The following is a 22,816-nucleotide window of genomic DNA, read 5'->3' as shown; positions in this document are numbered from 1 at the left end:
AGCCTTGCTGCAGGGAACTTAGTTTACCTTAGAGCAATGGCCTTTCTGTATGGACACAAGAAGACAGTTAATAATATGCTTTGTAACTTGGGAGTTGATTGACTCCAATAATATTTACTCCTAGGCATCTATTTTCTCAACTCAGTTGCCCTTAGTTCCTAGCACCCCAAAAGCAGGGTCCTGAGAGGGACGGAATGGACCCAGGGCAAGCTCTGAGCTACCCTGGCATCGAAATGGGCCAGGCCAACGCGTCACAATACTCAACTATAAGTTGAGGGCATGATCATGGACAATGCTGTCATGATCCAAAGGTAATGACGAGATTAAGACCCTGCTGGGGTTAGGAAGACTAACCTGGCCTAAGGATTGTGGTCTGGAATATATAGTGAATGTCCTCAGGAAGAACCAAACTTTAAGTCTGATATCTCTTACTGTACTCATACAGAATGACATTGCTAAAAATATTTGAAGTAGATTTACTACAACTATTTAAGCAGATTACTAACTCACACCCTGACACACCCTTGTTTGGAATCACACCCTTGAGCAGATCTTTCCTTAGATGAGATTTTTGTTAATCTCCTCAAAAAATGGTCTTACCCTTCTTTGTTGATTTGTTAATGTTAAACCCACCATTGTGCCCTATGTAATTTGCTATATAAACTAAGACTGTGAGACAGAAGAGGAGACAGAGGAAGAAGACAGGGGAGACAGAAGAAGACGACACAAGAAAGACACAGAAGACACACGGGAAGACACAGAAGCGAAGGAGACAACACAGATAGGAGAAGACACAGAAGCAGAGACAGAGCAGTCGGGAGAGACCAGAGGATAGACTACAGAGACAGAGACAGAGAGACAGACAGAAGCAGGGGAGACACCGAAGCAGAGACCAAGGCAAAAGAAGTGAGAGTGAGGGGCGAGAGAGAGAGAAGCAGAACGGGAACAGAGATTGGAATAAACTGCAACTGATACTGACCAGCCTGGCACTCGTTCCTTCCTTCGCCTGCCCATCTCCATCAGCCTCCCCGGGGTAGGGGGAAACGACCTGAGACTACTGAACTTGGGCAGCAGGAGAGATAGAGCGCCACTGCCCTGTGCCCCGCTGGCCCCCTCCTCTTTTGTGTGTTTACACAGGGTAGGGTGTTTGCCTTGCACGTGGCTGACCTGGCTTTGATTCCCAGCATCACATATGGTCCCCTGAACACTGCCAGGAGTAATTCCTGAGTGCAGAGGCAGAAGTAAGCCCTGTGCATCGCTGGATGTGGCGCCCCCCCCCCCAAAAAAAAACCCAAAAGCAAAAACACAAAAACAAAAACAAAAACAAAAAAAAGAAAGGTAGAGGCTAACAGTTTAGGCCAAGCTAAGCCAGGGTTCAACGCAGCTAGCCTGGTTAGTGTTTCAACTGGTGTCCATGCCTGTCAGTTAAGTCCCAGGAAGTCTGATCTTGAAAATGGGAGCGGGGGCCAGGGCACAGCTAGGGGTTGGTGCACATTTTGCATATACAGACACCTGAGGTGAGTCACTAGCACTGAGGGTCCCAGGTGCCAAATCAGCACTATATCACTGGGCATTGGCACTTGGCCAGGAAGACCAAGAATGATACGGGGGTTGGGGCCGGAGCAGTAGCACAGTATGTAGGGCACTTGCCTTACACACGGCCAACCTGGATTTGATATTCAGCATCTTACATGGTCCCCCTAGTACCGCCAGGAATGATTCCTGAATGCAGAGCCTGGAGTAATTCCTGAGTATCACTGGGTATGACCCCAAAGCCAAAACAACCCCAACAGGGGTTAGATCCAGGCTTCCTCAACACTGCGTGAAGACCCTGCTCCAAAACATGAGCAAAGACTCAACGGGAAGGGGCTACTCACTTGTTCTCTTTGGTTTCAAACTGCCTCCTTTCCATCAGGTTGGCTATGCTCTGTGAAGGAAATGAGAGACCCATCATGGCTCCGGGGGCCTGAGCAGGGGTGGCGGAGGGAGAGGCCGGACGTTACCTTGTAGCACCTGTGCAGCAGCATTCTGGCAGCGGACAGGATGTTCACGGTGTATAAATAAAAGGTCCGGGACGGGGCATGGTCTGGTGTTTTGGGAATTTCCTATTCAAAGAAAGAAGAGGCAGAGAGAACAGATAGTTGTTCGGCCCTAACAGAGGACTCCTACCCCTGTTCAGGGCGGCCTGGCCCGCACCTTCATGACCCTCTCCCCGACCCCTTGAATCATCAGTCTTCGCCAGCCTATCCCACTGGCCCCTACACCATCTGTACTCCTAGTGGGAAAGAAAGAGAAGCCAACTACCTTTTACCTTTCAACTCTCATGCATCAGACAGACTCTCTGGGATCTCCACAACCAACAACACTGCTTCTCCCCACCATCAACCCCCAATTTATAGAGAAGAAAAAAGACAAAGAAACATGCTCAGTATAACTGGGTAAGCAGCAGAATTGATTCTGATTCCAGATTCAATTCCATCTATTCCTCAAAGCCTACTAGATGGCCTTGTGAAAGTGGGAAATAACAGATGCTGTTCAATCTACAGTGGATCTCTGGCACTACAAAAAAAAAAAAAAAAAAAGATCTGGAAGGCTTAAAGGACAGAAATCACAGGGGTGAAAAAGGAAAGGTGTCTCATTTTTATTAGGTCAAGCATCTTTCAAATGCTCGCTATATCTTAATCATTTTTCCCCCCATTTCAGAGCTGTATGCACTTTGCTTGAGGGTCAAGATCTCTACCCCGGGTGTTTCTTTCACTTGGGGCCTGGCCTTCTGATTGGTGATCTTATATCACTGGTTACCTGCAGTGATATGAAATTCTCTGAGAGCATCTTATAAAGCATATCCTTTGCCTCTTTGGCTGGAATCATTGCAAAGTCTTCCACCTGCTTCTGCTCCAAGTGTTTCTTTTGCAAAACCAGACGGAATATTCTGGCACAGCGAGACCCAAATCTAGAAAGGAATGAATAAAAGCAAATGAAGGTCAACACTAACGAGCCTCAGGCCTAGGCAGAGATGCAGTGCCCGCCTTTTCCCCATGTGGAGTCAGGATCAGAGAGAGATCAGAGAAACCCTCTCTGATCCCACGTAAGGATGATGGTTCCAGGGACTCCCTGAAGTGGCACAGGCTCCAGGAAGGACTGCTTGGCGGGTAAGAGGGTATTGAGAGTGATGGAAAAGTAACAGATGGAATCCCCAGCGGGGAATTGGGGTAAATGCAATAAGGGTGGATTTATATTGTTTACTTGGGGGCTTCCCAGCCTTTTCCAACCATTGCTCCTTTGGACCTTTTTTTTTTTTTGCTTTTTGGGTCACACCCAGCGATGCTCAGGGGTTACTCCTGGCTTTGCACTCAGGAATTACTCCTGGCGGTGCTTGGGAGACCATATGGGATGCCGGGGATCGAACCCCGGGTCGGCCGCGTGCAAGGCAAATGCCCTACCCGCTGTGCTATCACTCTGGCCCCTGGATCTTCTTTCTTTCCTGTAGTCCCTGAGTTGCACCCTGTGGCCTCCCCTGGAAACAGTTATCACCTGTGGTCCTCTTGGAATACCCTGGTGGCCTGCAGAGAGCTACAGTGTCCCTGGCTGAGATACATTGATTGACAAAATCACCACCGTACTATATTCAAATAGGGTTTGGAAAGGAGGTCTGATCCCCGTCCCAAACAGGTGACCTCTTACCTCTCCTGTATGACAGACTCCAGAGTAGCGGTGGCCAGGGATGCCAGAGCCTTGTGCAGGTCGTTAGGGAGAGCGTTAAGGTCATGTGGTAAAGTTTTGGCCTGCTCACTGTGATCATCACTTTATCCTCAAGTCCCTGGCTTAAAATTTAAATGCTTTGTTTCCGTATCAATCTGGCTCACAATAAGCAAGTACTTGTAACTAATGCTACATATTACTTAACTAAAAATCCTTCTCACTGTCAGACTCGTGCATCTCTGTCCCTGCTGAACTTACTTAGTGTACCACAGACAAGCATGCCTTGGCTTTCATGACCTGCCCTTCTGTTTTTGAGCTTGGACTGCCAGGCTGGAATGAAATAACTCGAAAGGATACTGATGACATACATTCCTCCACCACTGTCGCCAGACTTCCCAACAAACTCCAGCTATTGGAAAAAGAGAATGTTAGCCGAACAGGAAGCCCAGCGAGTCTGCTGCCGAGTGAGCAAATCTGGTGGCCATGAGTGTGTAGCTGGGAGCCGTCCCATCAGACGACAAGTGGAGATCCTGTCACAGGGCTGGACAGGCAGAGAGTGAAATGCCAGGTACCATCACTGGCAGAAATCACTGCAAACACAGTAGGGAAAAAATGGCCCCCAAGAGGCAAACCCATACTTACCGGGTCATCAGCCAGGAGAGTGAGATACTGATCAAGAACTTGCTTAGAGATATTATAGCCCACAGGCAGGGATCTGAAGATCTACAGAGCAAAAAGATACTACAAATGAGATTCAGGAACTCAGAACTGCTGAAACAGAAGTGTTTTGCTTTTAGTGAGCACAAGTTCAACATGCCCACAAATATAGCAGCTGTTTGTAAGTTTAAAAAAATAAAAACTGGCCCCAGGGAGATAGCTCAAAGGTTAGGCATATGCTTTGCAATCCCCAGGAATGCAGTGTCTCCCCTAAGCACCATTGGGTGTGGCCCCCTAACCCCAAAACAACCAACAGTAAAGATCAGCTAGAAACATGGGGCCAGACAGGCTAGTTCAGGGGTTAAGGTGCTTGCCTTGGAGGAATCGGTCAGGATGGGAGATGTGTACTGAAAGTAGATAAAGGACCAAACATGATAACCTCTCAGTATCTGTATTACAAACCATAATGCCCAAAAGTAGAGAGAGTATAGGGAATATTGTCTGCCATGGAGGCAGTGGGAGGGTGGGAAAGGGGGGGTATACCTCGGATATTGGTGGTGGGGAATGTGCACTGGTGGAGGGATGGGTGTTTGATCATTGTGTGATTGTAACCCAAACATGAAAGCTTGTTGAATCATCTCACGGTGATTCAATAAAATAAAAAACAAACAAACAAAAAAACCCCCAACAAAGTAGGAGGCAAGAAAAAAAAAGGTGCTTGCCTGCATGTGACTGGCCTGCATTTGATCCCAGCCCCTCCCAAAATAGAATCCAACTAGAAACAATGCAATGTTTAGTAAAGAACATATCTTAAACATAGCATGGTAATGAAAAGCGACCTCACCCTTGGGAGGTGTAAACCCCAATATAAGACTTACATGTAAAGCTAGACTAGCTCCTACTAGGTGAAGAAAGGCAAGTTCAGAACCCTATGTAGTCCTGGGGACCAGAGATGTACTACAACAGGTAAGGCACTTGCCTTGCAAGCAGCCAACCTGGGTTAGATCCTCAGCACCCCATATGGTCTCTTGAGCACTGCCAGAGTCAGCCCTGAGCACAGCTGGGTGTGACTTCAATCACTAACCCACCCACCCAACGAAAGTAATAAAATATAAAAATAAAACATTGGGTAACAGTGCAAAGCAATCACTGCAGCCCTTTGAGCTACTTCCCATGCTTCAATAGCAATATCTTAAGAAACAGAAATATTAAAAACAAATGTAAAATATACAACATGAATATATGGCAAAACCCAAAATATATGGAGTTGATGTTCTGAGCACCAAAGTTCTCAAATTTTAATTCCTGATGCTCTGAAGGACTGGGAGCATCTTGGACATTTTGTGAGTTTGTTTTTGGGCTACTCCTGGTAGTGCAGTGGCAGGAATGGAACTGGCTGGTTTTCTGCACACGTGTGGGAGCCCGCTGAGCTCTCTGGGGCCCCAGCAAAGGCTTGTCCTGACTCTGTAAGGAAGGCCGCTCTCAATGCTAAAGTTGCCAGATACCAGCTGCCTCAGGGCTGACCACGCCAGGAGGATTCCCTTCCTGTCTCCAGCAACCAAACCTTCTCCTACCCAGGCCCAGGCCTCCTCCAGCTAAATCACAGGCTCTCTTTGAAGAATTCTTTGTCTTTGTTTTGGGGACACACCTGGCGATACTTAGGAGTTATGCCTGGAGGTGCTCAGGGTGCTAGGGATAGAACCCAGGCTGGCTGCATGCACAGCAAGTGCCTACGTGCTGTACTATTGCTCTGGTCCTCTGAGAAGAATTCTACTGGAACATTCAAGAGTGGCAGAAATCGAGACCAGGACCATGAGACTTACCTCGTTGGAGGACAAGGGCTGCGTGAAAGGGGCGCAGGAAGGTGTGGTGACCTCACTCACCCGGAGCATGGTCCGCACAATCTCGCTGCTGGTCTGTGTGTGACAGGGAGGGGGACTCAGAACCTGTTCAGTAGGGCCGGCGTTGGCCACTGCTGACAAATGAGGGGCTGTTCTGGATGTCACTGGCCCACCCCTGGAGGCAGCACCTGCTCCATCCGGTTGGCGACTGCGCTCACAATGGCCTGGTCCCGGAAGTGCTGGTGGAACCGGTCCAGGTTGGCTTGCCAGTAGATCCCATCGTCTGGAGTGGGCTGAGGAAGGGAAGGACCAAGAAACATTGAGACACAGAGGGGCACTTGCTGGTGAGGAGCAAGGAGTCCACACAACCCTGTTTCTTTTCCTACGCAGGGACAACTAAAGGGGTGGAGAACAATGATTGGATCCTGTAGGTTGGTATGCCTTGGCAGAGACTCAGGGTGCCTGGCGCCTGCAGGTTCCCTAAGCTCACTTCCGGGGAGCCCCTCATTTAGCACGGGTCTGTTAAGCCTCAGACACACACACACACACACACACACACACACACACACACATACCCCTTTACCCTCTTTTATCATAGTGAAAAATATTCCTCCTGCCTAAAGTTAATAATGTGAGGGCTGGAGCGATAGTACAGTGAGTAGGGCATTTGCCTTGCACACAGCTGACCCAGGTTCGATCCCCAGCATCCTGTATGGGCCCCTGAGCACTGCCAGAAGTAATTCCTGAGTGCAGAGTCAGGAGTAACCCCTGTGCATCGCCGGGTGTGACCCAAAAAGCAATAAATAAATAAATAAAGAGTTGGGGAGAGAATACAGGGGGTCAAGGCACTTGCCTTGCAGGTGGCCACTTTGCTGGCCCCATTTTGAACCCCCAGCTTTGGGTCCCCTGAGCCAGGAGGAAAGTCTGAGCACTGCCAGGATGGCCCAGAAGCCAAAGATCAGAGAGTGTGTTCCCAGGAGCACGGCAATGTGAGTGCTGCCCAATCCTTGCCATCAACCACGCGGGCAGGAGGGGGGCAGGAGGGGGACAGGAGGCAGACAGACTGGCAGGGAAGTACTGGCCCAGAGCTGACCAGAGATGACAGTAGCCTGGACAAGGGAGGACAGGAGAAGGAGAAAACATATCTGGATTTATGGTTATCTGGCGATTAGGCTGACAACTCTATGGATCCTAGGATTTGGGGCTAAGCAAATGGGGCCCTAGAGAGTTGGTCTAGGTCAGAGGCACTCACACTTTTTCTTTGGCCTCTTGCCCGTTTTTCCCCAGTGGCCCACAGAAGAATGTACTGGAGTGTTTGCTGATTCAGACAAAAGGGCCCTGATGGGGGGCTGTCCCCATCCCATTGTTACTGGGGCTGCGGTCTTTCTGCAGGGGATGGTGCTGTCTACTGAGATGACATAAAGCTGAGGGGCAGGTAGGTATCTGGAAGGAGGAAAACAAGGGCTCTGTTTTGGCCAAACTGATTCTGAGCTGCTCGACAGACATCTTTCTGGGGATGACAGAAGTCACTAGAGCAAGAGAGCTCCATCCTCTCTTAGATTCATTTCTTCCCACTAGCACTCACAACTTAGTCATAGTGAATGACCCAAACCTTTCCTGGGCCCTCTTTTCCCATAGACTGTTCCCTCAGCTCACGTAAATTCAATCAAAGAAGTCAGAGAAGGGGCTAGAGTGATAGTATAGTGGGTAGGGCATTTTCCTTGCATACGGCTGACCCAAGTTTGATCCCTGGCATTCCATATGGTCCCCTGAGCACTGCCATAAGTAATTCCTGAGTGCAGAACCAGGAGTGAGCCCTGAGCATCACCAGGTGTGACCCTCACCAAAAAATTAAAAAAAAAAGTCAGAGAAGCCTCTAAAAGGAGACAGGGATGGAATTCACTCTTGGTGAGTTTATTCAGGGCCAGAATTCAATAATGCCTGTAAGCCTGCTACAGCCAGCACCTTGTGCTCCATGGGCTGCTATCTCGGGGCACCGTCTGGCAGTATTGGGGTGCGGGCCCCTAATCAAGAAGATGTTACCTCTTTGTTATCTGTGGCGTGTTTGGGTTTCTTGGCCTTGGGCTCTCCAGAAGCGTCTTCGTCAGAAGATCTCCTCCTTTTACCTTTTCCTGCCAAACATAAATGTTGAATAGTTCAGTGAGGTCTCGCAGAATAACATTCTCCATGCCAGGAAATGACAGAAGACACAGCAGCTGTGTCCATTCCAGACACCCCAGAGAGTTGCGCCCAAGTCACAGCTGCTAAGGAGAGTGAGTAGCTGCCCAAGTTCATGAGTTCATGATGCCATAACCTGGGACTCAACATGCTCCAAAGGAAGTTCACCCTCTTTCTTCTTCCAGCTATTCCTGCTCTGAGCTTGCTACAGAGCAAATGGCAGTCTCAATCTTCCACTGTGCAAGCCAGAGGTGACACTGTACTAATACAGGACCGATACCCTCCTCCAACCATCACACTTACCCTGCCCCAGAAAAAACTTTTCTTTTTTTTGGCAGCTGGGGGAGGCCCATACCCAGTGGTGCTCAGGGCTTACTCCTGGCTCTGTACTCAAGGATCACTCCTGGCTTTGTGCTCAAGGATCACTCCTGGCAGTACTTAGGGGACCATACTTGGTGTCAGGGATCAACACAGGTATGCCATGAGCAAAGACAGTGCCAACCTGCTGTACTATCACTCTGGCTTCAAAGACAGCAAAAAATTTAAAAAATGCAAATCAGATCATGTGACTTGCCCGCTTAGACTCTTGTCTCTCCAGTGTCTCAGGGTCAAGAGCCACCATTAAGGTGCTGCCTGATAGGGCTGCTGGCTGCTTCTCTATTTCCTGGCTCTCTATCCTCTGCTCACTGAGTTTTTAGCACACCCTCTTTCTCCTCACCCCCCAACTAGATTCTGTTCTCACTCTAAACCATCACTGTGCTAAAAGTGCTTTCCCTCTGTGCCCCTCGCCTAACTGGAAGACTCCCACTTCTGCTTCAAGTCTTAGCTCTTATCCCATTTCCTCAAAGTATGTTCTGTAAAGCCTCAGATAAATCCAGTGCTCTTCCGCATGTTTTCATAGTGTCTCATGTATTTCCTTACTAGGACTTACCAAGGGTCAGGGATGTGGTTGCTTTGCAAGTGTGAGGCCAGGCTCAAGTGCCCTAGTAGAGTCCTGGTCATTCCGGGACCCTAAGCTAAAGTGTGTGTGAGCCTCAGGAAGCACCTCAGCCACATGTGCATGCAGCAACAACAAAGAAGGAAGAGAGAGAGAGAAAAAAGTACTTGATCATTTGTAAACATTTATTTAATACAAGACTCCTAGATTAAAGGCCTGTAAGTCATGGAACAAATTCTTTCTTAAAAAGATATTTAGTTTAGGGGCTGGAGCAATAACACAGCAGGTAGGGCGTTTGCCTTGCACGCGGCCGACCCGGGTTCGATTCCCAGCATCCCATATGGTCCCCTGAGCACCGCCAGGAGTGATTCCTGAGTGAAGAGCCAGGAGAAACCCCTGTGCATTGCTGGGTGTGACCCAAAAACCAAAAAAAAAAAAAAAAAAAAAAGATATTTAGTTTAAAATTTTTTGGCCATACTTAGTAGTGCTCAGAACTTAGTTCTGGCTGTGCTCAGGGATTACCTACCCCCAGTGGGGGCTCCTGGAGACCATACATGGAGCTAGAGATTGAATCCATGCCTGACCTGCTATTTTATCTCTTTGGGTCTGAACTTGTTCTTTTTGGGGGCCTCCTGACAATGCCCGACCATCTGGGCTGGATGTCTGAACATGAGGTCCAAGGAATTAGAGCTGCTTAGCCCCCACGGGGCAGGGGAACACCAGGGCACCCCAGTGGTTCAGGGGAACTTCCAGAGCTATCCAGAGAAGTATGGAGCCATGTGGTACTCAAGACTGGACAGGGCCCCACACAGGAAAGGCATGTACCCACCTCCGCATCACCTCCCTGGCCCCCAGTATGATTTGTGATTATGATGACGCCGTCTCTGACCCAGAGCAAATCCCCGAAGAGATGAGAGTGACTTGTTTATTTTTGTACTACCGCTGAAGAAGGAACAACCAAGGCAGGACAGTTCCAGGAAGCAAAGTTCCTTACCTATCAAGCTCAGCTTCGGAACCACGTACATGTCCTTTTCACTGATGACAAGGGATGGAGCTGGCGGTGGTGGCCCTGGGTCTGAATTCTCAGCGGTGGCAGGCACGCAGGGGCAACGCTGCACAAAGTGTGTGTCGGCGAGTCGCACAAATGTGTTTGCGACCTCTGCGTAGTCCATGGTCTTGCCATCTGTACAAGAGCAGAGAGGCAGGTGAGGTGGCCGCATAGAGCTGTGGGCCTGCTCCTGTGGTCAGCTGAGCTGTGGGCACAGCACTGACCCTCCATGGTCTCTGTGAGCCTGTCCGCCACTCTCTTCACCACTGCTGACATTGTCATTTTGCCATTCAGGAGCAACTCCTCCACGATCAGCTCTCCGGTGTCGCTGTACAAAGTCTTGGCTGTGTAGATGTACCTGGGGTACCGAGGCATGCGCAGCACCCGGCTGCACTGGGCTTCATACTCCACCACGCCACGCCTGTGTACCTGGTACAGTACCAAGTTATGTTGGATCAGGACACAAAGGGCTTTTTTCACCTAAAGAAGATTCAAAAGAAAGGTGAGATCTCAAAAGATAATTCAATATTGCTGGCAAACTGTGTTCACAAGTTTACCAAACATCTGGTAAATGCTTGTGGGCCACTCTGATACTACTGAAGAACCATGTGGTTCTAGAAATGAAACCCAAGTTCTGGGACCGAAGAGATAACACTGGATAAAAATCTCTGTGCTTCTGCCCTCCCTCCACAGAAATAGCAAATAAGAATCACATGTCAACGACAGAAAGGAAGATTCTTTGACACGATCCTCATCTCTAAGCACACATTTCTTCCTCTATTATTCCCATTCCTTCAAGGCAGTACTCAGTGGGAACAAATGAGGTGCAGTAAAGGAAAAACAAAGATCTGCCTAGGGTCACTTTAAGAAGCTCAGGCTTGGGGTTCTATGGCTCATATTCCTTCCCCACAAATGGTAGGTTTTTTTTCCCCTTTCCCATTCGGTGGGGGAAGTCAAATATTCAAAGGTACGAGGAATGAACGAAATGGAAACAAATTAGTGTCACCCCAACACACCTGATCCAGTGATGTTCCTGTGTCACGGGCAATTACTTTCAGTGGCTGACTGCCAGTTCTGATGAGGTGGACTCCAATTTTTTCTACGATCTCTCCAAAATGCTCTTGCAGTAGTAAAGAACAAAGTTTAATTTCTGCTTGAGTCATTGTACCGAGGATTTTAAGAGCTAGAACAGAAAAGAGCCCACACTATGTAAAGTTTTTCATTTGCCTGCACAGTAAGGCTTTTGAGTTTAAACTCATGAGCTTTCTGCAGCACAATCTGACATGACGACCAAAGGCATGAAAATCTCACCTGACTCTGAAGTAACAGGTTTGGTGAACGGTAATGATTCAATAAATCAGCTTATGCTGGTGCATATAGCAACATTATGAATCAGTGCAATACCAGCATTAATTTACTTGACACAATATAATGTGTAGAAAGTTGTTCATGAGAACGGTGTTCATCATGGGTTACGTGAAAATCTGTAATTGTAAAAAAAAAAAAAGATTAAGAAAAACAAGGATGCACAGAAAAAAAACCGCTGGAAAAACACACAGAATGGCTCTTTTTAGGGTTGTTTCTGGGTCTGGCGTTAACATCTGACTTCAGATTCCACGTAGTGCAGTTGGAAAGAACTGAGGCTCAGATCGCAGTATGATGGTGGTAGAGCGGGTGGGGGGGTGAGAGTTGGGAGGGGAAGGAGGGACGACGGATGGGACGGGATGAAGACTGTGATTTGCTCCAGTGCAGAAGCGCATTTGTCGGGGGGGGGGGGGCTGGGGAGAGCGGCAAGCGCTTCCCCACAGGGTGTCTCGACTGGGGTGACAGGTGAATCGGGGCAACAGTGGACCCTGACACTTTTCTCCCACAAGACACCGGCGACACCAGCACCAGGAAGCAGTATGACAAATGTGGGCGTACCCCCTCTCTGCCCGAGCCCGGGTTTCCCCATTCCTCGGGTCGGGGGCAGCTTCCCCGGACCCTGCACCCCAGAACTCCCCTACAGCTCCCAATGAACTTCGCTCCTGCCACTCTGCTGCCATTACGCCGAGTCCAGCTCGGCACGCGGTCCCAGGTCTTTAGGCGGGGGTCGGGGGGGAGTCCCTTCGCTGGGCGAGCGTTTCCCACTAACCTCGGGCCAATGTGCGATGATCGGCGGGTGCAGACACAGATCCCCGGCGCCGGAGGACCCGGAAGTGTGAGGGAAGGAAGCGCCACTCTGCCCCAGCCTCTCGGTGGTGTCTCGGCCGCTCTTGCTCTCATCTCGTTGGGAAACGGGAGGACTGGCGAGAGGCTGTGGACTGAGCGATCAGGCGGGCAGCGGCGGGCGCGCGCGCCTCCCAGCGGGTCTCGGGAGTCTGGGGGCGGGCCTAGGCCGCGCTGGCTCACGTGACTGCCGGGGGCCGGGCCTCGGCCGCGCCGGCCCCCTGGGCGAGTGGCGGCGGAAGGCGGGCGCCGGGCTGCGGACGCGCCGGCCGCGCTTTCGGGACGGCGGCGACCGAGGAAGATGGCGGAGGCGTCGGCGGCCGGGGCGGGCGCGGGGGCCACGGTGGCCGCGCACCGCTTCTTCTGCCACATCTGCAAGGGCGAAGTCAGCCCCAAGCTCCCGGTAAGAGCCTGCGCCGGCCCCCGACACGAACGGAGCGGCACCCCCAGGGAGGGTTCCGGGCGGTGTCGCACCCCGGGCTGGGCCGGACCCGTGCGCCGCGGACCCGCCGTGCGCGCTTCGACCCCGCCCGGCGCCCCGGGGTGCGCCGGCCTTGGCCGTGTGCGGCTTCCATCGCACCGGCTCCCGTGACAGCCCCCCGGGGCACTGCCCCGAAGACCCCACCCCCGGCCCCACCCCGGGCCGAGCCGAGGAGCGGGTCGGGTCGTGGAGGCCGCGTCCCGACCGGGTGACCCCCGAGCGCCGCTTCCGTGCACGTCCTGTGTGGTGTCGGGGACCCGGTGTCCTCCCATCGTGATGCCACCGCAGCTGGAGCACCGCCCGCACCACCCGCCGTTCCCCGCAGTGCAGAGAGCCGGGGGCGCCCCGCGCGTGGGGTGGAAGTGGGGTCCCGGCGCGGGCCGGCACGTGGCCCGGCTCGCCTCCCCCGGGACGGGCCTCGCCCTCGTCGGGACAGGCCTGGCACCCGCACCGGTGCCATCCCTGGCCGGTTGCAGCCCGGGAGAAAACCCGAGACGCCGCTGCTGAGGGCTCGGGTTCTAGGACCAAAACGCAGCCTGGCCAGGCAAGTGCCCAAAGGCTGTTTTTTTCAGCCTTTGTACGGAGAGTTGGACTTTTCCAGACTTGGCATTCCCTTTCTCCCCCAACCCCCCATCCGTTTGCCGGTCTCCAGTGTCAGACTTGCAGTTTCAGTTGCTCGTGCTTTGGGTTTTGCTTTTCGATTTGACTCCGGCTCTGTGTGTGTCTTTTTGCCGCATTTCAGTGCTGCCAGAGCCTTGTCGTCGTGGTGTTTACCCCTCCCCCCACACACACTTTCTCCTCTCCCCCCTCCACCCCCCCCCCCCCCCCCCCGCAGCGGACATCAGAACCTCCAGGTCTCTCTCCCCACAGAGGCAGTCTGTAACTCAGATTGTATGTGCAATCAGTGACAAGTTAATGTTAACTTTTTGTGTGTGTATGTGTGTGTGTGTGTGTGTGTGTTTGTGGCTGGGAGTTACATTTGACTGTGTTCAGGGCTTACTCCGGCCCTATGCTCAGGGGCCACTCCTGGGGGGTCAGGAGACCATAGTTGGGGGTGGACTAGTGCCTTTTTTTTGGGTTTTGTTTTCAGTCTGATTTTGTTTTATAGCTGAATTAAAAACTGCTGCCTTATATAGTTTTAAAAAATTGGTTAATTTTTAAATATTGAATTACCATGAGATACACAGTTACAAAGTTGTTCATGATTGGGTTTCAGCCATGTAATGTTCCAACACTTGTCCCTTCAGCAGTGTCCGTTCTCATTACCACTGTCCCCAGTTTCCCTTCCGCCCACCACCACCCCTTCTCCCGTCACCCCCACCAAGGCAAGTGCCTTAACTTCTCTCCGCACCATTTCTCCAGACCCAACTTTTTATTTATTTTATGTTTTTGGCCACACCTGGTGGTGCAGAGGGCTTGCTTCTGGCTCCGTGCTTAGGGATCTCTCCTGGCAGAGGGATCCTATGCAGGTACTGGGGTATCGAACCAGGTTAATGCCTGAATCCCTGTACTATCTCTCCAATCTTGTTGAATACTGCAACCTTAGCTTTTCTATTTTTTCCTTTTTGTATCACACCACGCACAGGAGTTACTCCTGGCTCTGTACTCAGGAATTACTCCTGGTGGAGCTCAGGCGATATGGGATGCTGGGGATTGAACCCACATCGGCTGCGTGGAAGGCAAAGTACAGCCCTACCCACTGTACTATCGCTCCAGCCCAGACTTAGGTTTTCTATCTGACTTCTTATTCAGTATTTGCTTTTAGAGTAAGAAGTCTATTTAACGTTCCACAACTTTTATTTTTTCTTACTACCTCAGAACTTCACTTCAAAGTGCTCTTGAAAAGGGGCAATTTAGTAAGACTTTTCAGGCGTTCTTCTAAGCCTTGCTTTGATGCCTCTAGAAATTATTGATCTTTCTGTCTGATTTACTCTGTCATGCCTGATTTGTAAATTGAGGCCTAACAAAAGTATTTCCTGCATATACATAAGATTCTCTGTTCAAATTCCTGGGGGCTGTTTGGAGGCATAACTAGTTCTTGCCTCTAGGGACCTGACTGTTTTATTAGAAACACAAGATAAACAGGGAAGGAACAACAATGTATAAAGGAAGTGAGGATGGATAGAGTGCAGCTGGTGATGTCAGAGGAAGAGAGACATGTCCTATTAGTTGCGTTAGAAAGGAGAGTCTTTAAAAGTGATACTTTGTGTAAACTTGAGTTTAAAGTGATACTTTGTATAAGCTCAAATCTCTATCTCTTAAGTACCTGGCATATATTAGCATGACTTTCTACAACTGGACAAATGTTACCGGAAACTAGTGTGTGTGTGTGTGTGTGTGTGTGTGTGTGTGTGTGTGTGTGTGTATGTGTGTGTGTGTGTATCTAGCCTCAGAATGGGCAGCACCCCATCCCTTGAGCTGCTCCTAAACCTGGTTTTTTCTTTGGATGAGGTTTTCCTTTGTCTGGACTGAATTACAGGGACCATCATGTCACTCCTCCAAATACAGGGGGCTGTGACTTGATTTCATCTTGGTTTGAGTAAGTGATCTTGAGGTTCCTTCCCCCAGCTGGGGGTGGAAGGTGGGGTGGGGGTTAGGGGACAACGGCCTCTTCAGAGCTGACTTAGCTCTTGGTATTTGGTGCACCGTGAAGTACGCTGAAAACAGAATGGGGGAGCAGGGCTGAGAGGTGGGTTGTGAAGCAGAACTGGAGGGCAGAGCTGCTAGCACTGTTGAGAGTTAGACTGAGATAGGTGGGCCATGCTGTGCTCTAAGGACTAGCTCTGCCTTCTCCGCCTTTCACAGTCCCAGAGTCCAGCACTTTTGATTCATTCCAAAATTTTCACAGATAATAGCAGTCTCTTACCCCAAGATCAGCCCTGAAATGACTATTAGTTGTTTTTTTGTTTTGTTTTGTTTTGTTTTGCTTTTGGTTCACACCCGGTGATGCTCAGGGGTTACTCCTGGCTCTGCACTCAGGAATTATTCCTGGCGGTGCTCAGGGGACCTTATGGAATGCTGGGAATCGAACCTAGGTCGACCGCGTGCAAGGCAAACGCCCTACCCACTGTGCTATCACTCCAGCCCCATGACTATTAGTTTTTATTTGTTTTCCTGTTTTTGGTTTTTTTTTTTTTTTTACTCTAAAGACCCATGGGCCCAGTTTACTTTTATATCTAGTAATTTTCTGCACTGGATATGACATGAGGCTAGTGGCAGAAGGTTTTTGGCACATTGGTAGTGGTGAAGGGCTATGACTCTCTACCAAAAGCATTAACATCAACACAATTTTTTAAAATGTGCATAATATCAGGTTATAACTTTGCCTTACTTCAATAGCTCTCATTCATTGTATCTTGTCTTTAGTTTTGTTTGTCTGCCCCTCCACCACCTGCTTCCTTCTTGCTTGTGGGTGTGTGACTGTAGCTGTGACCAGGTCCTCACACTTGTGGACAAGGTGCTGCCCTTGTGCTCTAGTGCTTGCAGAAGGGCCTTTGTGGGCCTCACATGGGTTTTGGGTTGTGGTGTCATCAGGGGTTATGTACCTGTTAGTGGTGCTGTGCACGTGGCTGTGGTGGGGCTAGACTCAAGTGGGCTTCTGGGGTCAGATCCCACATGGGGCTGAGTGACTAGGCCTCTGAGTTTGTGGACATGGTGTGCGAGGTGGGTTCTGAGCAGTGGCTCTTCCCTTCTTTCCTGCTCCTCTGTCTAGCTCCTGAGACAGTCTGGAGTGTGCTTGATGCCACGTCTGCCTTGAAGGAAAGTTATGAAGAAGATGTTCAGAAATGAGAGGAGCTGCAGAGGGATCCCTGGGCTCATCCCCACTGGCGTCCCTTGGGAACAGCATCCCCACATAGAGAGTCCAGAGTAATGCCTGAACTCTGCTGCTCGTGACCCAGAGACAAAGGCAAGACAAGAAGTGAGGGGATGGCATGAAGGGACATTGAGAATGCAAATATATTAAGAGATACCATTATGTAGACTTCAACAAGGGGTCTGTTCTAGCAGTAAAGAGTTACAGAGGAACTTCTTTGATCTAAAATATTTTCCTATTTACAGTAAAAAATTTTTTAAATTTTGTTTTGGGGCCACACCCGATGATGCTCAGGTTACTTCTGGCTTAGCACTCAGGAATCACTCCTGGCTGTGCTCAGGGGACCATATGGGATGCCAGGAATCAAACCTGGATTGGCCACATGCAATGCAAACACCCTACCCACTATCCTATATTACTCCAGTCCCTATAGTGAGAATAATTTTAGTGAAGTTCTGGGATTTGAAAGTTAAGAATATTGACTATATGGGCTGAAACCCTAGGATTTCATGTTCACACATGGCATACCTCTTTTGATCACCAGGTGCTGACCAAGTAGGTAACGTAGAATGATTCAAAACACCGCAGAAGATTCTAGGAGACAACTGGTGTCTCTGGGTGAGGCATCCCTACACCCAGGGAGGTCTTCCCTGTCCTTTGCCTTCTAAGTCTGGATTGAATATTACATGAAAGGAACTACAGCAGCAGCAACTTTAGACAGACAAATAAGGTATATTATATTTTGAGTGCACTGTTTTGGTATTGTAGAGACTAGGGGGTTCTTAGGTGTTTCTGGGGATCTGGGTCATTCAGATAAGCTGAACCTATTAGAGGAAGAGCTCCCAGCTCCTTCACCTGAGCACTGCCTTGTGGAACTCCAGATTTCTCTCTCTGTCCCTCTCAGTATCTCTCACTTTTGTTTGGTCTAATAACTTGTCATCATTATCAGTTAGTAATGTTATCTAGTTTGCCTTTTTCTGTTTGTTTTTGGCCGACACCAGGTAGTGCTTAGGGTTGCAGCTAGCAGTGTTCAGGGGACCATGTGGTGCTAGGGATGGACCCTGGACTTCCTGTATGCAAAAACAGATGCTCTGCCTCTGAGCCCTTCTAGTTTGTTTCTTTACCTGGATCTTATACCTGTCATTGTCACTTTGCTGTATTTTTTATGTCCTGTATATGGGAAAACTTTCCTAACACCCCATACTGAGTTGCAAAAGGGGCTGGGGGTGTGGGACAACATGAGTCTCACTTGTGCTTGAAACCCTGTATTCCTTCCCCTAAAACCCCCACCACAGATTACGGGAAAACAAACAAAACTAACTTTGTGATTTATTTAACTCTTAAGTTTCGTGTGTGTGTGTGTGTGTGTGTGTGTGTGTGTGTGTGTGTTTTGCGGGGGGTGGGGGGGAATACATGGTGATGCTCAGATGTCATTCCTGGCTTTGTGCTCAGGATTATTCCTGGTGGTGCTGTGGGGGACTGTATGGGATATCAGCAATTGAACCCAGGTTGACTGTAATGCAAGGCAAGCACCCTGCCTGCTGTAGTTGTTTTTAAGTTGCATGATTCTTAGAAAGGTCCCAGGGCAGTGTCTAAGTATTGTTACTTGTGTTGTTGAATCAAAGGAAGGAATTAGTGAGTTGAACTGGGTTTGAGAGGTTTTAATAATTGGGTATCTTAAATTCTGCTATTTACCAGAATAAAAGTCTGATTAGTATAATAAAGCTATTTAGCAGTTGATTATTAAGTATTTCTTCAGTGAATACATAATTTGATGAGTTGAATACCCAAGAGTTATATTTAAAAAGTGGATATACTGTTTGCAAGATTAAAAAAAACAAACTTCTGAGTATACAATATACGTACTAACAGCTAATGTTTGAACATAGTGTCAGTAAATATATTTTCTATAAGGAAAAACAAATATACATAAATCTTGTATTCTAGTTCTACTCTTAAAAATCTGGTGATAAACATTTGTGTTTGTTGGGGGAAATCTTTGGGGCTTTTTAGTATGAGGAAGGACAGAGAATTAAAAAATCATAACATTGAACTCACTGCATATGAAATTTCTATTATTTTTGGGGAAAGTACCAAATGTATGCTAATGTTTTCCATTTTCAGTTTTTTTTCTTTCTTTTTTGGGTCACCCTCGGCAATGCACAGGGGTTAACTCCTGGCTCTGCACTCAGGAAGCTCCTGGCGGTGCTTGGAGGACCATGTGGGATGCTGGGAATTGAACCTGGGTTGGTTGTGTGCAAGGCAAACGCTTACCTGCTGTGTTATCGCTCCAGCCCCCATTTTCAGTTTTTAACGTGGCTTTTTGTGACCTTGACTTGTGTTGAGGGAGAGAACTCGGGCTGAAAGCATCTTGCTGGAAGAGTAGAGGTTTCTGTCCTCAAGTCACACTAGAAGGGGTCCCAGAATGAAGAGTCCATGGATGTTGCTACTTTTCCATCTCCCAGAACCTAAGAAATGAGTTGACAAGGAGCTGGAGTAGAGGAGGAGGCAGTTTTGCTTCCCAAGAGGACATTTGGTAGTGACTGGTGACATTTTTGCTTGTTGCAACTTGGGGGAGGGAGAGAATTATCCTGGCACCCAGTGGATAGTGGCTGGGGATAGAATGCACAGGGCAAAGAATTTTGGAGCCCCAAATGTTAAAGTGCCTCGGCTGAGCTGTGATGGAGAGGAATACAGGGCAAATCGTCGTCTTTTAGTATCAGTGGTGCTGAAAAAACTTCTTCTGGAATAAGTTTGATTTCTAATTTTGTGATCGTGATGAGAATTTTTAGTATGGTGGCAGAGACAATAAAATTTTAGTGAAGTTCTAGGGCTTGTTAGGGCAGTGGTGAATGACTGCAGTTTCAGTGTTGCAGTATCTGTTGGGTCACTTTCTCTTCTTGCAGTCACTGAGATGGGAGGAATAGGAGAACTCCTCTCAAGTTTCACATGTAGGTCAACTTCTCAGGAAAGTATCCACATTTTTGTCAGTTGAGAGTTAACTGAGGTAGCAACACTGCAAGTACCTGGTCACACAGCTGGGAATTTCAGTTTGAAAACAAAGCAGAAAGCAGGCATCAAGCTTAACTTCTAATTTTTCTATAGCTTATCAAGATTTACTTTCAATGTTTCTTTTATACTTCTTAAAAGTTTTATAAGCTCAAGAAGGTTGTATGCTGTTTTTGGTTTGTTTGGGGGACACAACCAGCGATGCTCAGGGGCTATTCCTGGCACATCCTCATATGGTGTGCAGATGCTTCAAGTGGTAGCTGAGGAATTTGGTGGTGCTGGGACTGCCTCGGTATCTGCATGCAGAGCCTGCTCTTAGTCCTGTGCGCTCTCTCCCTGGCCCACCAAACTTTGTTTCTTGGTGAAGAGGGCATGTCAAAGCTACCACCACTCCTTATTCTACTACTCATTCTTCTTCTGTGCCTGGAGCTGAGACATTGGACTCTCCAGGTTTATTGAAGTACATCCCATTGTAAAATGATACAGAGGTTCATCTATTGGAGGCAGTCAGAGAAATGGGGCTATGTGATCTTTGATTGTAAGTTGACTAGGAATGAGTTTAGTTTGTTTTAGAGAGGAATGAGTTTATTTTACTTATTTTATTTATTAATTTTTTATTTTTACTTATTTTAGAGAGACAGGTAAAGGCCGTATCTCCCAGATAACAGTTTTTGTATTTTGTATTTTGAAATGCTTCTTTTAATGAAATTATATTTAAAGGTATATTAACTTTGTTACACACATTAAAAAATAAAATAATTTTCTAGAGGTAAGGTAAAGGATAAGTAAAAGAAAGCAATTCGTGCTGAAACAACACAATTTTCAGTCTGCAAATAATTGTTCAGAACAGGAAAGAAGTGTGTATATGAATATATATGCACACACACTAATTTATGTTAATAGATACTGGCACCATCACTGATCAAACAGCTATTCAAGTGACTTCTTTTGTGGAGGTGGAGGACATACTGACTCTAGCTGGAGGACCAGGCACTGCCCAGGATTGAACTCCACCCCTATGAGCCAGTTCCCTGACTCCCAGCAGTCTACTTCATCTTTATTTATTTCCTTTGGCTTTTTGGGTCACAACCGGTGATGCTCAGGGATTACTTTTGGCTCTCACTTAGTAATTACTCCTGGTGGTGCTTGGGTGACCATCTGGGATACTGGGGATTAAACCCAGCTCAGCTGTGTGCAAGGCAAAGCCCTCCCTGTGTACTATCACTCTGGCCTCCCAAGCAAACTACTTTGAAGATATTTGCAGGGATGGAGATACTGCTCAGTGGCTGAGTGTGTGCTTTGTGGAAGACCCAAATTAGATCCCTAGTACTGCATGATTCTCTGAGCACTGCTGGGCCCAACCCCTGAGCAACCCCCGAGATCTGGTATTCCCAGAATACTGCTGGGTATGAAACAAAACAAAACCAAACAAACAAAGCAAGATACTAACAACTTTAATACCAGGAATGGCAACTAGTCACTGGGATGGTGACTAGTTCTCCTTAAAGGTACAAATATGCCCAGTTTTCTTTTAAACTTTTCCATTAGTTGCTTTCTGGACATTCAGTGCATATTAGAATTCAGAAAACCTTGATTTTTCACATATAGAATTTTGTTTGGTCCTAGGCTTTGGTAATTACAATTTCACTGTATAGTTTACTTACATGTTTATATGAAATTTGAGATAACAGGTAATTTTTGTTTTGGACTTTTGTTTGTTCCTTCCTCTTTCTCCCTCCCTTTACTTTTTTTTTTGCTGCTGAATATTGAGGGCCTGCTTAGACCTGACTGCTGGTGGTGCATGAATTGGCCATGGTTGTTCTCTGGGTGCAGGCTGGGCCGCAGTGCCTGCCCACCTGCCCACACATGGATCTCTCTCGGGTGGGATGTGTGAATTTGGTGGTGGTGCCCTTTTCTGGGCACATGCCAGGCTTCAGTGCTTGCCCAGCTGCACACACACTCTTCAGGGTCGAGGGGGGCGGGGAAGAGGAGGTCATCTTACTGTCGGATGAGTATGTGAATTCAGTGGTGATGCTTGCACATTTTGTAGTTGTACTCTCTGGGGTTTACATGCACACACACATGGTGAGGTGCCCTGAGGCTCCAGGCATTGCCAGCAGGCTCACATCACAGACCTTGCAGGGTAACATTCAACACATGTGGGGCATAGGGGACTTGGACTCAGCCACATGCTTCCAGGAAAGATGCTCTTAGCTCTGGCCATAGAAAACTGTAGCAATAATTTAACAATGAGATTGTTGCAATACACATTGTATATTACATACACTCTACATGTAGTTTATATAGAACATACATTGTAAAATTTATATATATTATATACATTATCATTGTCACTGTCATCCCTTTGCTCATTGATTTGCTTGGGCACTAGTAACGTCTCCATTGTGAGACTTGTTGTTACTGTTTTTGGCATTGAATATGCCACGGGTAGCTTGCCGTGCGAGTGAGATACTATCGGTAGCTTGCCGGGCTCTCCAAGAGTGGTGTAGGAATCGAACCCAGGTCGGCCGCGTGCAAGGCAAACAGCCTACGCGCTGCACTATGCTTCAGCCCATATATAATATAGCAATGTATAATGTAACTGAGGATTGTGGAAAATGTAACAACAGTGAAAGGTGTCTGTGAAAGGTAGCTATCAAAAATTAGTTGAGGGGCTGGAGAGATAGCACAGCAGGTAGGGCGTTTGCCTTGCACGCGGCCGACCCGGGTTCAAATCCCAGCATCCCATATGGTCCCCTGAGCACGGCCAGGGGTAATTCCTGAGTGCAGAGCCAGGAGTAACCCCTGTGCATCGCCGGGTGTGACCCAAAAAGCAAAAAAAAAAAAAAAAAAAAAAAAAATTAGTTGAAAAATCAAATGCTGAATGGATCTGAGGTGCTGGTGACAGTGCTTGACCATGTTGCATGAAGTGGGTGTATAG

The 22,816-nt window shown here is 48.2% G+C and overlaps 2 protein-coding genes across 2 annotated transcripts in view; one reads left to right on the top strand and one right to left on the bottom strand.

Moving 5' to 3' along the window:
• Positions 1-4,111: 4,111 nt before the first annotated feature.
• On the bottom strand, positions 4,112-12,646 carry POLR3C (RNA polymerase III subunit C). Its single transcript, XM_055140951.1, has 10 exons — positions 12,498-12,646; positions 11,675-11,847; positions 11,380-11,546; positions 10,588-10,843; positions 10,310-10,498; positions 8,244-8,332; positions 6,389-6,493; positions 6,183-6,275; positions 4,345-4,425; positions 4,112-4,243 (listed from the first exon to the last, which is right to left on the bottom strand). The coding sequence occupies exons 3-10, from the start codon at positions 11,524-11,526 to the stop codon at positions 4,112-4,114; spliced, it is 1,092 nt and encodes a 363-aa protein (XP_054996926.1). The 5' UTR covers positions 11,527-11,546; positions 11,675-11,847; positions 12,498-12,646.
• Positions 12,647-12,665: 19 nt separating this feature from the next.
• RNF115 (ring finger protein 115) overlaps positions 12,666-22,816 on the top strand; it is a 54,894-nt gene continuing 44,743 nt past the window's right edge. Inside the window, exon 1 of the mRNA XM_055140952.1 lies at positions 12,666-12,974. Within this exon, the coding sequence (XP_054996927.1) occupies positions 12,873-12,974 (102 nt within the window). The 5' untranslated portion in view covers positions 12,666-12,872. The remainder of the gene's footprint in view (positions 12,975-22,816) is intronic.

The sequence above is a fragment of the Sorex araneus genome, chromosome 5 (assembly GCF_027595985.1).
Source record: "Sorex araneus isolate mSorAra2 chromosome 5, mSorAra2.pri, whole genome shotgun sequence".
Lineage (NCBI taxonomy): Eukaryota > Metazoa > Chordata > Mammalia > Eulipotyphla > Soricidae > Sorex > Sorex araneus.
This window is presented reverse-complemented; position numbering and strand designations above follow the sequence as displayed.

Excerpts from the sequence above, each read along its gene's own strand:
- POLR3C (XM_055140951.1), bottom strand. The coding sequence starts at position 11,526 with ATGACTCAAGCAGAAATTAAACTTTGTTCTTTACTACTGCAAGAGCAT. Across the intron at positions 10,844-11,379 it reads CAGGAACATCACTGGATCAG|GTGAAAAAAGCCCTTTGTGT; the intron begins GTGTGTTGGGGT and ends AATCTTCTTTAG. Across the intron at positions 6,494-8,243 it reads ACGCCACAGATAACAAAGAG|CCCACTCCAGACGATGGGAT; the intron begins GTAACATCTTCT and ends TCCCTTCCTCAG.